At 36.8% G+C, this 17,460-nt stretch overlaps 2 protein-coding genes and 1 non-coding gene across 3 annotated transcripts; 1 reads left to right on the forward strand and 2 right to left on the reverse strand.

Annotated features, from left to right (window-relative positions):
• Positions 1–53: 53 nt before the first annotated feature.
• Positions 54–126, reverse strand: TRNAR-CCU (transfer RNA arginine (anticodon CCU)). Its single transcript has one exon. It is a non-coding gene; the product is annotated as a tRNA-Arg (tRNA).
• Positions 127–893: 767 nt separating this feature from the next.
• Positions 894–3,299, forward strand: LOC110772845 (transcription factor DIVARICATA). Its single transcript, XM_021977324.2, has 2 exons — positions 894–2,195; positions 2,595–3,299. Exons 1-2 carry the CDS (start codon positions 1,804–1,806, stop codon positions 3,073–3,075), a joined length of 873 nt encoding a protein of 290 aa, XP_021833016.1. The 5' UTR covers positions 894–1,803; the 3' UTR covers positions 3,076–3,299.
• Positions 3,300–6,712: 3,413 nt separating this feature from the next.
• On the reverse strand, positions 6,713–10,424 carry COI1 (RNI-like superfamily protein). Its single transcript, XM_021977306.2, has 3 exons — positions 9,274–10,424; positions 8,116–8,587; positions 6,713–7,919 (listed from the first exon to the last, which is right to left on the reverse strand). The coding sequence occupies exons 1-3, from the start codon at positions 9,744–9,746 to the stop codon at positions 7,101–7,103; spliced, it is 1,764 nt and encodes a 587-aa protein (XP_021832998.1). The 5' UTR covers positions 9,747–10,424; the 3' UTR covers positions 6,713–7,100.
• Between the last annotated feature and the right edge of the window lie 7,036 nt (positions 10,425–17,460).

Consider the following 17,460-nt stretch of genomic DNA (forward strand, 5'->3'; position numbering starts at 1 on the left):
GATAAACACGTTTAGGGCATAAAATGACAAAGAAAAAAAAAATTAAGAACTATCGCGCCAGATAGGGGTCGAACCTATGACCTTCTGCTTAGGAAACAGACGCTCTATCCACTGAGCTACAGGCGCTTGTTGATATTGTATGCGGTTGAAAATTATTTAACTAAAGAAAGGTGGAAAAGGCAAAACAACTATAATTAAAAATTGCACGAGCGACAACTGATCTAACTATTGACGCAATCTTGGACCAATTATACGCGGCATCATTTTTTACCCAAAACTACTACGTGGCTTCCAACTTGTAAATAGGGAAAGTATTGACCGGAGAAAAAGTTAAGTTAAAGCCAATGTGACCTACTTACACATTCAGATCAGAAGTTTTTATTTATTTATTTTTTTGGTCGAAACACTCAGCAGCTCAGCTACCCTGAAGTTCAAATATGACCCGTCTTCCCGTGTAATAATGGAGAAAAACTTAGTTGCAATATGCTATTCTCGATCAATGATGCTATGTTATGTGAAAATGTTATCACATTTGTTATAGTGTTATTGATCGAAGATAGTAATTTGTAATAGAAAATACTTACTGATTCTGTATTTTTTCCTTTTGGTAGGAACTTCAACTCCCTCTAGGTGTGGTTTTTATTTATGGAATTTACTCACAAAACCAACATGAGTATGGAACAAATAAATACCATATTCGTAAATTGTTTTATAAAAGTCACAACACAACACAACACTAGTCCATTTTTTAACCACTGACCGACACCTTTAATCAAAGAGAACCAACAGACTCGGCAAAACCTTAGGAGATAAATATAACAAACAACTTTAGTTTTGCCCATAGAAGAAAAAGTAAACATCCAAGATTTTATTCCCCACCATGAAAGGAAAAAATAAAAGAAAAACACCCAAGATTTGTTTAATTTTATTTCTCTTTTCGGGAATGAGAAAATTCTCTAGAATTAAGAGGGAACCCGTGGACTAGTCATCTTACCACGGTCCAATCCGGATATGCCACCTATCACGCATCCTTTCTCTCTCCCCCTCTCAGGAACTCTCCATATACTCAGCCACCATAGAGAACACAGGTGAAGTGGTTCTGATTCATATTTTGATTCTCACATTGGCTTGGCCCTCTCTTTTCCTAATCTATATATGCATCTATATATACATTTATCTTTTCTCTTACTTCTCCTCAAAGAAACGAAGCTAGTAAATGTTTTCCCGCTTTTCTCAGCCGTGATTCTCTAGAATCTCTCTTTTTCCTCAACTGGGTCTTTGCTTTGTCCACCTTCGTCGACCCTCTTGCTCTTGGGTTGGGTCCTTCATGTTTCAGTCTCCTTTTTGGTTATTTTTCTAAAATTTTACTTCTTTAAGCCAAGGGTTGCTGTCAGAGTGCTATAAAGGCCTCACCTTTGAGCTTAGTTTAGCTTAATTTCTTTGAAAGCCTCCACTTCTCTGATACAAATTCCGAAATTTCCTCTGGGTTTTGCCTCTCTCCTTCTAGGATTGTACCTTCAGGAACCAAATCAGATTTCTCAGGTTTTTCTAAGATTCTCTTCGATTCCCAAAAGTGGGTCTTTTAAAGATTCTTTAGTTTATGCTATTAAGAAAAGGAGATTCTTGATTCCCAGTAAAAGATTCTGAATTGATTGCCTTTTTAAGCCATTCTAAGACTTCAAAATCTCTCTGCCTCTGCTCTCTGTTTCTCAGTCTCCCATCACTTCTGAAACTTGAAGCTTTACTTCAATAACTTTGACATGAACTTTTAAGCAGTTATTGTAGATATTAGGACTTGTAAGCATGGAGACTTTGTATCCAGCTTCATATATGGCTGATTCTAACTGGTTCATCCAAGACAGCCAGAGCTCAGAATGGACTAAAGAGGAGAACAAGAAGTTTGAGAGTGCTCTGGCTATGTTTGATGAGAAAACGCCTGACAGGTGGCTGAAGGTGGCTGAAATGATACCGGGGAAGACGGTTATCGATGTGATCAAGCAGTATCAGGAGCTGGAAGAAGATGTTAGTGAAATAGAATCTGGGAGGTTTCCAATTCCAGGGTACCTTACATCTTCTTTCACATTGGACTTGGGAGATGATCGAAATTTTGATGCTAATAGAAAGAGGCCTTCAGCAGCTCGAGGTTCTGATCAGGAAAGGAAGAAGGGAATTCCATGGACAGAAGAGGAGCACAGGTGACTTCCCTTCATTGATTTTGTTAGATTGTCTATAATTGTTTTGCTAGTTCAAATGGTTAGACTATTTAGAATATCTTTTTGGATTTATATGTGATCAAGTAGAGTAGGTCTTGAATTGCAGTAAAGAGAAAAAATAATAGCTAAGGAAAAAGATGGTTATTAGATATGAAAGGTCTAGTTCAATTTGTGGAAATCACTATGTCCAATACCAATCATTTCGTTTTCTATGGAAAACAGAGGAAAATATGTAGATGAACTGTTGTTTTCTTTAATTTCCAACTTTTTGTTATGAAACCCGATGGAGTTTTCCACATCCCAAGTGTAGGGCATATAGTTTGATCTCTCTATGTGTTCTTGATATTTTTATTGACATGAATGTGTGGTAATGACCTGCAGGCGGTTTCTGATGGGACTTCTAAAATATGGGAAAGGGGACTGGAGAAATATTTCCAGGAATTTTGTAATCTCTAAAACTCCCACACAAGTGGCAAGCCATGCTCAAAAATACTTTATGAGGCAGCACTCAGGGGGGAAAGATAAAAGAAGACCAAGCATCCACGACATAACGACTGTCAACCTCACAAACACTACTCCATCAGAAAATAATAGGCCTCCTTTAGACCAGTCTCCACCAGAGCAGAAGTCCACCGAATCACCAAAAGCATTACTTGACTGGAATGCGTGTGATGATGGAGGAGCCATGGTTTTTGGCTCTACTCATGGCAGTCTTTTCGAGTCGTCTCCGTATGATGTAGCTGCAGAAGGGATTAAGCTACAGTTGCAAAAACTCTACAGCAGTGCTAATTTTGCTGCTCATGCCAAACCCCAAAATTCGATGTATCTAATGCAGACCTCAAGACATCAGATACATGGTTAAAACACCTCCTTTTGTTGTACTCCTGGATTGAAAATCCAAGCAAATGACTTTCTGCAGAATTTCAATGTTGGCTCTTTAGCACGGTTGTGTGTGATTAGCGTAATAAGGATTTGATTTCGTACATAGTTCTTGAACATTACAGTATGATAAAATCCCATAAAGCCTCAAACTGTAATGTCTGAATTGTAAAGTTGAAATGAATGGTAAATCTGCTCTTCCCTTCAGGAATTGAGTTTGTCCAAATCCCCCAGGATGGTTTAGCTGTGAAAGCGTTACAAAGTTAACTGCAGTTTTGAGCTGTGAAATAAAAATGCATACATCAGTGAAGTAAGCTGCTTGAAGTTTGAGGACAAATATCTCAAACAGCTGTAAGAAACTTCAGGTGGGCACACACACATTCACGCACTGAACTGACTGAAATGATCTTTTGTTTTTTCTTTTGTCATAGTATTTACTTTGACAAAAGAAAAAACAAAATATCATAATATGTACATTGTATGTGTGCATGTATAACATACTATTATGTACATTTCGGGCAGGCACATGATCTTATTTTTAGTATCATTTTATTTAGTTTCTGAGCAGAATCCAAAACTTCTGCATCTCAAGATCAACCATAGACCAAGAATAAAGTTATAAAGATCTACAGGTGAGAATTTAAGATTTTTTTTATTTTTTTGGCAGTTTCCTAGTGGTGCGTGGTCTTATTTACACCCTATGGATTTGCACTTGGAATGGCTGAGGTTGATTATTGTTTCACACGTGGAATGATCTTGCAACCACTGGGGAAAAGCAGCCATGTCATTGGATGATGTGGCTAAACAGGCTGATGACTCACTTGGCACTCTTTTAGAAATTCCACAGTATCTAATTGCTTCACCTTTTCTCTCTTAAAAAAACTTTCCGCCATTATTTGCTTTATGCATCCAATATGGCCAAATTGACCGAGTGACCCTCCACATCCACTAGTAGATGCTGAGTTTGCATTCCACTTGATAAGCATCCTCTACTTCATTCCATCGTAGGATGTAGGATCATCCACGTAAGGAAATGCCAATGCATTTTACAATTTTCAAACCATCGTTTCCTCCCTCTACCAATCCAACTTGGTCTGTGCTCTGATATTTTTTCCTGTTTCATCCAATACCATTGCTAATGGTGGCCAGACTTTTGCATCAGCATAGTGCCATTTTTTAAAGTCTTCGCAAGCATCATACTTTTTCTTTGATTGAAGCTTTTCTAAAAGCCCAAAAACGGATTTTCCAGACTGCAGAGCCGCCTAGCTCTCAAATTAAGCAGAATGAATTCTTGAACTTGGAACTCTGATGGGTTTTTAGATTTTTCCTTTTTGTTTGGTCTCAAAACTTTCATCTTCCTCAGCTTTTCATAAATAATAAATAATTATGTTATTTACTGCGCTTTGTCACTGTGTTTGTTTTATTTTAGGTTGGTGTTCTACCAACCATTGGTGTGTGTGCTGCTTGGGACTGTTGTGAAAAAACTGAGTGGGGTTTACTGTCACTTTGCACATATCATTTTGTAAACCACACACTGAGCATTAAAAAGTTCCAAAGCAACATGAGCAATATGATTATCCTTATGAACTTTCTTTTCTTTCGGTATATGACATCAACCATCAACTTTAATCTCTCTTTTTTCTTCTAAGATTAGTCATCTTTCTGCAACTTGCATGAGAAAGCATTCTGGCTGCTTTATTCTAATTCGGATCAAACCTTTGAGAAGGCTAAACCGTACCACCTTTGGTCTCTTTTTTTGTTTGTCTTTTTAACAATTAATTTACTAGTTAAATTTTCTGATTATATTTCACATCAAATCCTTCTGGTGTAGCAAAGGTACATGCACTAGGCTCCAATTTTGATGACGTCTTCATTGGTCCACATGGATCTTAGGATAATCTGCTAGGAAAGCTTTTTTTTTCTTCCCAAATATCTAATTGAGTAATCCTACACTTACCACATTTGAATATCACATTCTCATATCACCTTATATGGCAGATGAGGTATACAACTACATCAATTAAAACTAATTTAATATTTTTTTTCTTTTATAATTTATTGACATTTTTTATTTGATGTGGTTGTATATCTCATTTGCCACATAAAGTGGTATGAGAATGTAGTATACAATGTGATATGAGAGGATAAAACTAGGTCACTATGCCATTCTTAATCATAATTATAGTTTTGCAATTTGCCAAATAATACCAGCAAAGACTTACCCCAACAAAGTACACTAATGTACTGTTATCAAAGCCAAAAAGTGAAAAAAATAAAGTCAAACAAGTCTATATTAGAACATTCCCATTTTAATGGAGAATTTGATCCATCTAGTGCCACCATCTTTTGTGCCAAGAGAAGAAGCTGTGGTTGGTCTAAAGTGAACGACCAAGAAAACTCGAAAAAAAAATAATTTATGAGAATTTGTTTTTTCATAGACATTGCAGATAAGGAGGTATTTCTACTTCCTGCAAATTATAATTTGACATATATGCATAAATAATTCCTCAAAAACACAAAAAGATGAATCTATATGTCAAACTGTAGTTGGCATAAAAGTACAAGTTGCTACCTTCAAAAAAGGAGGCAAGTATTTTCATTCTTCCATTATCAAATTGAACGAATGCAGTAGGTTATATGAGAAGTTGTTCCTCCATTATCAATTGGAATTGACTTGATCTTAATGGAGGATAGTCACCCACTACTAGTGCCACCTTTCGATGAAAGACTAGAAAAAGCTCTTCTATGGTTTTCTTCTTTATTTCTTGGCCATAAAGTCATATAATGATGTTCGTATTGAATTGATACGTTGACAGTTTTCGAGTACTGATTTTCCCTTATTATCTTGTGTTTTGCTCTTGACATAATAATAATGCATTATATTCGAATTCCTGCCAGCACCGTGTACACATGTCAGCATCATAGAGCCACTGCCGTCATGCGCCACATACTCATTTCACGTAAACATGTTCTCAGTTTCTTATTGTAATGCAATGGGAATATCACGTTTTGTTATCCCGGTTAATGACGTAAAACAGTGTTATTCCCATTACAAGTTTTTATGCTACTTTAGAGAATGATATAGCTAGGCAAGTTGGATCAAACTGGGTCAGAAAATCGAATGACTGGGGCTAGTCTATGACAGCAAGACTAATAGCTTGACCATAGTCCATAACTTGTTTCTTTATGAATTTAGATCAAAATTTAAGTTGGTTTTTCTTATGATGAGATCGGGATTGATATGCCAACATGAATGAGGTCACCTAGTCAAGACAATATATCCATCTTGCATTCAAGTTTTCAAGACAATATGTTCATCTTCTTGCATTCAAGTTTAAAACATCGGGACCAATTGGTAGAGCTCGGCTCCCACTAACTCCAAAAAGGCCAGTTCTTGGGCATTGATAGAGTTTGGGGCAGTTGTTGGTCCAATCATGGGGACCAAGTCTCAATATCTAGAAGCCACAGAGACAAAGGGACCCAGAATCTTTCATATCGGACTTGGAAGTACGTCCCAAGGCATTCGATCTTAGCTAGAATCATATATTTTGCAAGAGCAACTATGTCATCAGAATCCAACTTAACATTAAGAGAAAGACAAGCACGGCAGAATAATCAAGTTATGGCAAGCAAAATCACTCTTCAATTTTATTCAAAAACTTGCAACATGCCCTACAAAATGCTCCCAAAACTAGAATATAGTTTCCAGCAAATTGACTCAAGTCACCACCAGAGAGTTGAAGTTTAAGCTAATTGCCCTGGAAAGAGGGCACTCTCATACAGTACCGCATCAAAGAGTGCAAGTGCTTTTAAGTTACACGGGGAAGGGAAACACCAACTTATTACAGAACTAAAGTCTAGAAATGAAATTTGAAACTGAAACCCTCTGACCAAAAAGAAATAAGTTACATTAATTTATAAACAAGGCGGGGCAAGAAAAGGACTGCTTTCGAAAAACAAAACAAAAAAAAACAAAAAAAAAGTAAGAAGGTTTGTATATACAGAACTCTAGGAGGTACTAAAAGACGCTGGATCCACGGGGATAACAGTATCTGGAAAATCTGTTCTTTGTCCAGCAAGTGAGTAGTATGCAAGTATATGGGCTGGATGCTCCATCACTATTCCCTCCCCCTGCTGATCAGGAACATCAACTCGTCTTGGGGGAATTAATTCAATATTCCAATACGGCCGAGCCATTGCCAAAACATCACGACCCGAAGCAGATCCTCTGTACCCCTGCACCCACAGGTACCTAAGGGAAGTCAGCTGCATTACTGCATCAGCCAGCGCACGCTCACTGAAGCAACAGCCCCTCATTTCCAATTTTTGTAGGCTAGGGCAACCTTTAGAGAACTCCAAAAGCCCTGCATCAGATTCCCCAACATAACCCAGAAGCATCCATCTCACATTTTGACTATACTGGCCAACATAACTAAGTCCCAAATCGGTCAAGCCCCCAGCACGGAGATACAGAGCAAACCTTCTGAGCTTATCACAGCCCCTCAAAAGAGCTCGAACCCCATTGTCAAGTGGTAAATCTGTTATCGTCTCTTCTCGGTCAAGCAAGACAAGTCGAAAATCACAAAGATTCTTAGAGTAAGTCCCAATGTATTCCAGAGATGCGTTTGTGATATCTGACACATACACAGCCAAGTACTCAAGTTCCAGGCAGCCCTGTGCCAATGCTATCAAACCCCTTTGTGAAACAACACCTTCTTCATCCTCCATGCCTTGCTCATCTGCACCTCGCTCAATTCGGAGCCTCCTCAATCTCTTGCAACTCCGAGCAAGAACTTCTAGTCCTCTATCTCCAATAACATTCCTTGTCTGTCCATAACAGAAACAAATTAAAGTTCATATGTAAGTTCCAAATTCGATTCCCACTCCAAAACAAAAGCATTAAAGACATGACAAATTAAAGTTAATATGTAATTGTTGTACACACACACACACTCATGCACATATGCACGCACACATGACAACAACAAATTAAAAAGCAGACAGAATGGTTTCATAATACTACCTCAAGCACTTCCAGGTTGGGGCACCTTTGAATTAGTGTACAATGGTCCTCAGTGTCGAGCAATGCATAAAGGAGATCCAGCTTTTTGAGAAGGGTTGCAAATGGGAATACTATTGGCATTTCATTCTTTCCCATGTATGTTAGACCCAAACGGCATAATTTTTGGGGTAACGATACAACAGAGTACTTCTCTGATTGCTCGTTGAAGAAACCGCCACAAAATTCTTCTAATACACTTGCAGAACGGAAGAAGCCCACGAGTTCCAAGATTTCACAATCGCTAGTTTTCACAGAGGTTAAGCAGCGACAGTTTTTTGCAATGAGTTCAAGGTCTTCAAATTTGACTTTGATAAGATCTGTCATATAAAAATTCAAAGTCTCCAACACAGAGTTGTTCAAAGCAAGCTCATGTAGCCACTGACCATCATTCTCAACTATGGAGCTCTCTTCCAAAAACAAGGTTCTCAAATTCCTAAGAAAACATATAATGATAACATCAATAACGTCTCTCCACATCAAAGATACAGAACCAATAGCTTAGAATTATTGCAAACATGCATGCCCCCAAAAGTTCCAAAAGATAGCATATAAATTTTCCTAAAAGAATTGCGTATACAAAACAACCAAAATACAGTTTCCACCCTCTAACTTGCAAAAATTACTTATGAATAGAAATAAGAGTTACATAAAACCATATCTACATTAAAAACTATCCACAAGTCTAATTTTTCAGGTTGATTGGGACCATTTATGGTAATTTAATCCTTCACAAAAGTACTAAGAGCTGTCCGAAACAAAAACTTTTCCACTGATCAAATAACACAGGAAACAGTGTGATGAATTGTATGAGACATAATGAAAGAAACAGAATCAATCCCTATAAATAAAGTTTTAATCAGTAACGCAAACCAGACTGCTGCACTCAGGCTAAGTCAAGAGAACAAACAGCAATAAAGATTTTGCTTTTTTGGTTTTTTACTTAATGGTTTCTCTATGTATGTCAATCATTCAATACTCAAACGAAAACTAATGGAAAGAACATAACTTGTTCCCCAAATTTTAGCAAAACAATGAATGTAGCCATCATTTCTGATGAAAGTCCACAACTAAATTCAACGCAAGTAAAATTTATTCAGCCAAAGTTGTAAACTTTGATACCTGCAGGAGCGGCCGATGTGCAAAAGGCCATCGGTGGAGAAGCCAGAGCACTTGTCAAGCTTGAGCGCCTGTAGCACGCGCCCACGGGTCTGAGCCAAGAGCTCCAAGTCCGAATCCTTAACAATCATTCGCCGAAAGTGCAGAGACTTCAAGCGATTGAAGGACTCAGCGATCTCCTTCACCCACGGCGTCACATAGCCTCCCCAATCCTCCGGTATCAGATTGAACATCGCCGCTCTCGGCTTCCCCTTCAGCTTCAGGGACTCGAGGTGCTGAAACCGCCTCCGCAGCCGATCGGGGCTCGTGGTGTAGCAGAGAGCAATGGTCACGTGCTTGCGCGTGAGAGCGTCGAGCTCGTACCATCGCCGGCACACCAACGACACTGCGTCGCGGTCCTTAGCGTCGTGAAGATACGGCATCACGCAGCCTATCACCACATCGGACATTCCACTTCGCACGTTTCTATCCTCCATCGCCAAATGAAACGTAGATAATGAAAATACTCCACTGGGACACTAGTGACCAAAAGCAAAAATTTCAGAGTAGAGTGGAAGATTTAAATCTCTTTTGTGAAGATCGGGTTCGGATTCGGAGCTCCGAGTCTCCAACTCGTTCAGCTCGAAATATTACCAAAAATAGCGAAAACCAAAAATAGGAACTATGGCTTCCAACCAACAGACCCCAAAACCGTTAAGTTTCCTAATCCAATCCAAAAATCAAAACGACAACGCCACACCGCCGTTACAAAATTCGAATCTCAGACGAAACGCCGAAACGTGTCGCGAAACGAGCGGCGACAAGTGACAGAAATAGAGAAAAGAAACGCGGGTCTGACACGATCTACGAGGAGCTCGTTGGGACTGAAGTGGTGTTTGCACGGAACACGAACCAAGCGGATCGAGGACGGAGCAGGGTTGCGACCAATGGAGGAGCGAGGGAACATGGAGATAGTGTGGACGCGAAACGCCTGATCTGAGAAGAAAGATCTGTGAGGATCGTCCGGGAAGGAAGCGGACGGTGGGGATCTTCCTGGAAGGAATCGGGCGGCGACGGCGGAACAGTGAAGGGGTATTGGATCAGAGCTCAGTTAGGGGTCTTCAATTTTATGCGCCTCATAAAAAACGAAAGGGGAGTTGTGAAGGAAAGCGGGCAGGAGACGGAAAAGGATGAAGAGAAAACGACAAAAGAAAATGTAAGCAACCAACGAACGTCGTCGTTTGATAAGTGATGGGAGGAGTAGAAAGTTGACCCCGTGGCGCCGTGTTATAGGTTGGTGTCAGGTGATGCAATAGCTCTGTCACTGCAGGAGATGCTGTCTAGGATAGTGGTTAAACTGTGAGGTAAGTGGGAAGGATAAAAAAAATACAGACTACTCTGTTTTTTCCTATTGTAGGAAAAAGTTTTCTTTTTTATTTTTATATTTTATATTTACATACAAAGAGCTGTTAATAGATTCTTGGAGATTTTTTAATAAGTATTTAAGTTAAGGATTGGTTACATATTTTTAATTTTTTATTTGGATTGCATTCATTAGATGTGTTGTTAGATTTAATATGTAACATACATGTAATCAAACGGTCGAGATTATAAATATGTAACTAATCCTTAACATAAAATACTTATTGGAGAATCTTCCAATAAGTTATTATTAACATGAGATTAGTCAAGTTTGCTAGAGTGGATGTGCTCCCCACTATGCACTTGAGTTCGAATCCACCCCTCCGTAGTTTAGGGCTGGCAATGGGTCATGTCATGTCGGGTTTGTATTGTGTTAGGATCATATATGTGTCAAGAATACTCAATCCAAACCTGACCCTTTTAATAAACATGTCGTGTCGGGTTAACTCGCTAAATTTCATAACGGGTTTCGAGTTGTGTATCAGGTTGACCCACTAAGTAGTAGCAACTAAAAGAACTAAAAACAATTAGAAAAAATGAAGAATAAACAAAGAAACGGGTTAGTGGGTTACACGGATATTTTAGAGGGTTTGCATGTTACATAGGTATTTTAGCGGGTTTACTCGAAATCCACTCGTTTATTAAACGGGGTCATGGTTAGTTGACCCAAAAATTTAATCATGCGGGTTGATTTGTTAATTTTCCGTGCAGGTTTCGGATCGTGTTGAAAATAGAATATAATTTGTGTACAAAAATATATTATTATTAACATATTTTTCCCGAAGTTATTATGTTTTGAAAATTTACCTTAAATGAGGACAATTTTAAGGTCATTTGAAATTTAATCATAATGTTTTTTAGCTGTATATATATATATATGCACTATGGTTTGCTTTTAGGAAATCTGCATTAGCATTAAGCAAAAGTTTTTGCTTTGTTTGTTTTCCATTTGTTCAAGCATGTTGCTTTCATCATTTTATTAGTTTATAGGTTGATAATGACGTTCATAATTCACCTACTCATAATTAAAATGAACCCAAAAACAAAAGAATCCAGTATAATTTGAAAGAACAAGATATTGTTTAGATTTTGTTACATGAAAAAGTCCGGAAAGGATAAAGTGGGCAATCTTTATAAAGATAAATCCTGTCGTAGAAGAACTTTTCTCTTTCTTTACTTTGTCTTGTTTTTGTACCCATACAAGCTCAACAGATCATTAGCATCAAATCGGAGAGCCACCATTATTATATAGGTAACAATGCAATTAAAAGTGTTGAACAAGTCGAGATATGTATGCACTATATTCTAATCATCTGAAAAGTGTAACTTTAAGCACTGTTAATATCTTGTTTAGTTGTTAAACCCGCATCAATGCATTAGTTTCATTTAGAAAATATAGGGATTATACACCTCATTTTCTAGTGGGAGTTATTCTTTCTTCGTCCTCCTGTAAATCATTATTTGACACATACATAAATATTAAAAAAAAACTTATTATATCAAATTGTAATTAACATAAAAAGAATAATGGATATTTTCTAAAACAATGAGCCAGTATTTTCCTTACACAAAAATACAGCCACGTTATGGTGGTAGTGCTGTAACCTTGGACTTATGAGAGGGAAGCCACGTGGCAAGTAGTTGTGCCACAGCAACCTGATCTTGTTGGACAGCTGTGCCGCAAAGGATGATTTATGTGTCCAAGTCAATAAATGGAAATATTATTATGACGTGGTGAAAGGGATTTGGAGGTTTGTCTGCGCTGTTGCCTCATCTATCCGCAGCGTTTTACCTCACTCTCTGGACTTCTTGTTGGTATGCACTAGCCGACGCTCTCTATCTGTTTTGTTTTTGTTTTTTTTTTTTTTGGGGTCAAAGACTAGCTATTTTATTTTAAAAGAAAATACATTTACATTGTATTGTAAATTTTTGTATTTACCACCTCAATTTAACCTTTAGTGTAACATCCCATCTTCCATTTATCATCCTTACTCATGATACAACACATAAAAATGTTAATTATGTTAATGTTCATTTTCGCTTAGCATGGTTAGTATGATACAAAACAAAAAAAGTGGTGTGGTTTACAATCGTTTGCCCACGAGTATATTGCACATTCACGAACGCTTAATGTTCATTATTTATTTATCAACATGAAGAGATTCTAATGATAATATCTACACCCACATGTATAGTACATTTATAAACGATTGAAAAATCACTCATATGCACGTGAACGATTGATTGTTAAGAATAACATAGCTTTACAATATTATAGCATAATGTCCCTTTCTCTTTTATTTGTAATTACAAGGATATTGATTAATGTAAAAATGGTGTTGGACAAAATTGTAGCGCTAGATCCAAGAGTAGTACATGAGTGTTCGATAGCTAAAAAGGACGATGTCAAATCACTATAGTATTTTGCTGGGCCTAATTTCCAGATATTATTATGGTTACTAGACGATCCAGAGGGAAGAAGATGTGGATGCTTCTCTAAAATCGTTTTATGATGAAGGTGCTATAGATGTGGATGTTTCTTTATTTATTTATTTATTTATTTATTTATTTATTTTTAAAGATAGTTGCGTAGCAAAGGACGTGGACAAATGTCAATTAATAATAATTTATTTAACAAGTTGCAAACATCTCTTTGTCAGCTGGAAAAAAAAGAAAGAGAGAAAGAAAAGCAATTTCTTTCTAATTCTCGTTGTTATTGTTAATCACTGTACAAATATGAACAACAACTGGTTTATTAGTGTTGTTTCCATTGCATTTGAAAATGTCAAATTTAATATTTTTGTAATTAAAAGAAAAAAAAAAGGGTAAGAATCGTTTATTTTATAGTGGAAAATATATAGTCAATCACATGAAATATTTGTCAATGAATGGAAGAACAGATCTGCTATGATGGCGTGCAGTTTTCCCCTGAACTAAAATTTATTTCCATTGGAGCAGACACCAATATTATATCCTATATTTTAATTGCAATTTGCAAAGGAATATATATGGCCCATAGTTTTGGCAATGATTTCCATTTTGGATTTAATAGGCACTCAACTCGATCCGTTGAAAAACTAAAAAGCAGTGTTAATGTTAAGTGATTGGTCGTTTCAAGAATATTAAACACACAACTTGCAGCATCGTCTAAAACTCAATCCCCCACAAAAAGAATATATTTTAGATGGGTAACCAGGTCTAATTCATTGAGAAATGTCTTAACTAATCCCTTGTTTAATAAATTAATCTTGGTTGGTGTTAATCTGATGATCAATCGAATCGTGTTTGAATCAGAGGGCAGTCAGTGCTTAAAAGGTTTGACTCCTAATATGTCTTAACCAATGGTGCAGAGTATGTGATTACCGATAGAATAATATTATTATTTGATCCATGTCCCACGAGGCATATAGTTTATGTTTATAGTTCTTTCTTTCAGATGAGGCATCTTATTAAAAAGAAAAGAAAAAGAAAAAGAAAATATATGCCCGTGTTTCCCAAGAAATTAATCTCTTTTTGACCTATGTAGAGGACAGTGACTTCCCCTTTATTACTAATAATGCCAAGCTACTTAATTAACATATTCGCTGTACTAGTTTGTTGTCATCAGCTCATTGTCGATGGTCCACCACCAAATTAAACACCCTAACGGTTTTTCATATTTAATTAATTATTTCCATGGAAATTAATTACTCTAATTAGTTTTTGCAGTTCATTACAAGGGTTTGTGCATCCCCTATGTAGAACCCTATTCAAACGTGAACATTAGTGGGGCCAATTAAGGTCACAAAAGCAAGTAGGCTTTATAGGTCCGTAGGGTTTTAAATTGTATATCGTAAGGGCCAGAAAGATTAGCATTTGATTATATATTTTGATGAGCGATAGTCTTAGACAAGGGAGGTTTCTCACACGCACACTATAAATGTGTCGTGTGATAATATCGATAATCTAAGGTGGGGAAGTTGCTCTAGCCATTTAAAGTCACAAAAGCAAGTAGGCTTTATAAGTCCGAAAGGCCAGAAATTAAGTCAAAATTATCTTCCATTAGGCTAAACCTCATTGACTGATGCATCGAATTTTTAGTTCTGATGCATAGAAGCGACAAATTAAGGTTGGGTGGTTTAGAGAAGCAAGTTATCGTAGGCCTCACAAACACAAATGGCTTAATTGTTTGAAGTGTGGATGAGAGAGGAGGCAGGAATTTGCTGCGACTCTAAACAGTCTAGTTGTGTACTTGGATATCAACAAGACAATGGAATAAGTCGTTGTCATCCTCCTTCCCTCATCACCATTATTATTGAAAAATCCAGATCATGGGGACCAATAATTGAACGAAGAATTAAGGCCTCCCTTACAAAGCTTGTGGTTTTGACACACGTAAGCAAAACTTTGGTGGGCATGGATGGATCTTTAAGTTCACAGCACTAGGGTTTTTAAGGGCTTTTTCGTTTTCAACTTTTTTTTTTCTTTGCTTTCTTCTAACGTAAATGATGAGTCCAAGACCAAAAAGTCGAAATATATTAATGGAACCATTGGTGGACCTATTAAGGTTTCCTCTCGCCAAAAAAGTCTCTTCAAGCCTTGCATATTGTAGGCGCTGCTATTGATGCACCCTTGGCTGTTGCTGCGCACAGCATTTTTTTTATTTTATAAAAACATCGACGTCATTTTGGAACAAGGTTTAAAAGAAGAAAGAAAAAAAAGCAATTTGTGGACTTTAACAAGCTCTGATGTACGGACTACTTAAAAAATGATAAAGGGCTATAAAGAAAGGCTTTTAACAAGCTTTCTTTTTCTTCTTTTTAAATTAATCGTTTGGCTTAAATCAATCGGATGGAGATAGTTTCCAATCCGGGCATTCTTTCTCAAAGACGGCAATTCAATAGCATTTCTCAAATGCAGACACTCTTTTTCTTTTCTTTCTTCAATAAATTACTTTTATAATGAAAGAAACTGATAAGCTCCAATTGTAAATCCCTAATTGATAAATAAATCGTAATTCTCAATTGCAAATCTCTAATTGATATTAAATAAAATCCAAAAAAATTCTCAAATTTCAACATCAACAAATTGAGAGAAGATTACTGTACCTTATAGGAACTTGGTTTGCTTCTCGAATTAAGCCTTGAAGATGAGTTCAATAGCAACAAGAGCATTCCTTTACGTGTGCAAGGGTGCAATATGAGTTTGGCAACAAAGTCGACAACTCTAAGAAATATTCTTTTTTTCCACTGGCTGTGTGCATTCTTTTTTTTTTCCCGCCCTATGTGCTGTAGACTAGAGACGTGCTGCAGCTTTTCTTTTCTCCCTTTTCTTTTAATAATAGAAAGAAAGAAAATATAACTTCACACAGAGGAAGAATAAGAAGCATATGTGTTTTCCCTTTTTCTTTTATTTGTAATAAAGCTTTTAATCTTTCAAAATTGCACATTTACTAAAATAAAATTGAGTCCGCCAGTGAAATTAGGTTCAAATGTGTGTGAGATCGATGATGATGGTTTGTTGGGATATAAAATTATAGGTTTTTTAGAACCTATAAAATTATAGTTTAAGTTCAAAAAAAGAAAAAGAAAAAGATAAGGTTCTTGGTGTATGCAACGTATGTACGTAGTCGGTCTAGTAATCACATATTTTCTCCAATAAAAGAAGAATCAATTTGAAATCTGCATGTAAATGTCATATATATAATCTGCCCAAAAAAAATGTTATATACATAATTCAAAAATAATATTTTAAAATCTAGTAGTTGTAGAAGTTGGTAATTGTCTGTAGTGATAGTACCACCTTCGGTCCACTTATGTGAAAAATATCCTGGTACTATATAATTATAATATATATTATTATACATAGAGCTTCAATTCAATTGAAGGATTTCTCAAATAAGGTTATTTGGAAGACATTCTACACATTGTATTTTAATAGTCCGAATCATCTAGTTTTTAGTATATTGACTTGACGACAGCTACCAAATTAAATTAGGGTTTTGAATGTGAAGGTGGTGATATGGCCGTAGAGCTTTATCTCCTCGACTGGTCACTGACTCTGTGACTCATTGGTTGTTCTTATATGAGTCGGCATGGCATGACATGAAGATGCTCAGGCATGCTCCTCCTAATTGGAATTCCATTTTAAATAACACCATATAATATATATAATAATAATAAAGAATTAAAATACAACTAACTATTTAGGCCCCACTCTCTCATGCCCAGATGCCTAGCAACTTGTCTACTGGTCAGCTCCTGAGGCTCAGCTATTCTTAAGTCACAACTCAACTGGGTGATTCATTCAAATCCTTTTGTTTATCAGCCAATGAACTTTGCTGTTGTGCTCAGCTAAGGTTTAATCCTGTTTGTTAAATTAATTAATCCTCTCCTCCACTCAAATTCGAACGAATTAATGAATTCATCTAAGAGTAATTGTGTCAGAACCCTCCAAGGGAACACACTAATCCATATATTAAAATAAATATAAAAATGGAACGTACGTCTAAGCTTTACCCACACACTACTAAAGTTCCATTTGTATCATGGAAAAGGAGGCCTGGAGATAAGAAATCAATTGCTAAATTTTAACCACCTAAAATGATATTGGTCCATTGCTTAAAATACTCATCAGGGTCAGGGATCTAGATCTACAACTGTTTGCCTGTGTCGTCGTACTCGTATCTGTTGTTCTCAAGCTGCTTCATTTGGGTTGGGCAGATTCGACTTTACTAGATTAATTTAATTATGAGTTCAAAGTCTCCTATCTTTCGATAAACAAGTGTTGATTTCGATGGTTATGGAGGTG

Source organism: Prunus avium, chromosome 2 (genome assembly GCF_965620075.1).
Source record: "Prunus avium chromosome 2, drPruAviu1.hap1.1, whole genome shotgun sequence".
NCBI classification, from domain to species: Eukaryota; Viridiplantae; Streptophyta; class Magnoliopsida; order Rosales; family Rosaceae; genus Prunus; species Prunus avium.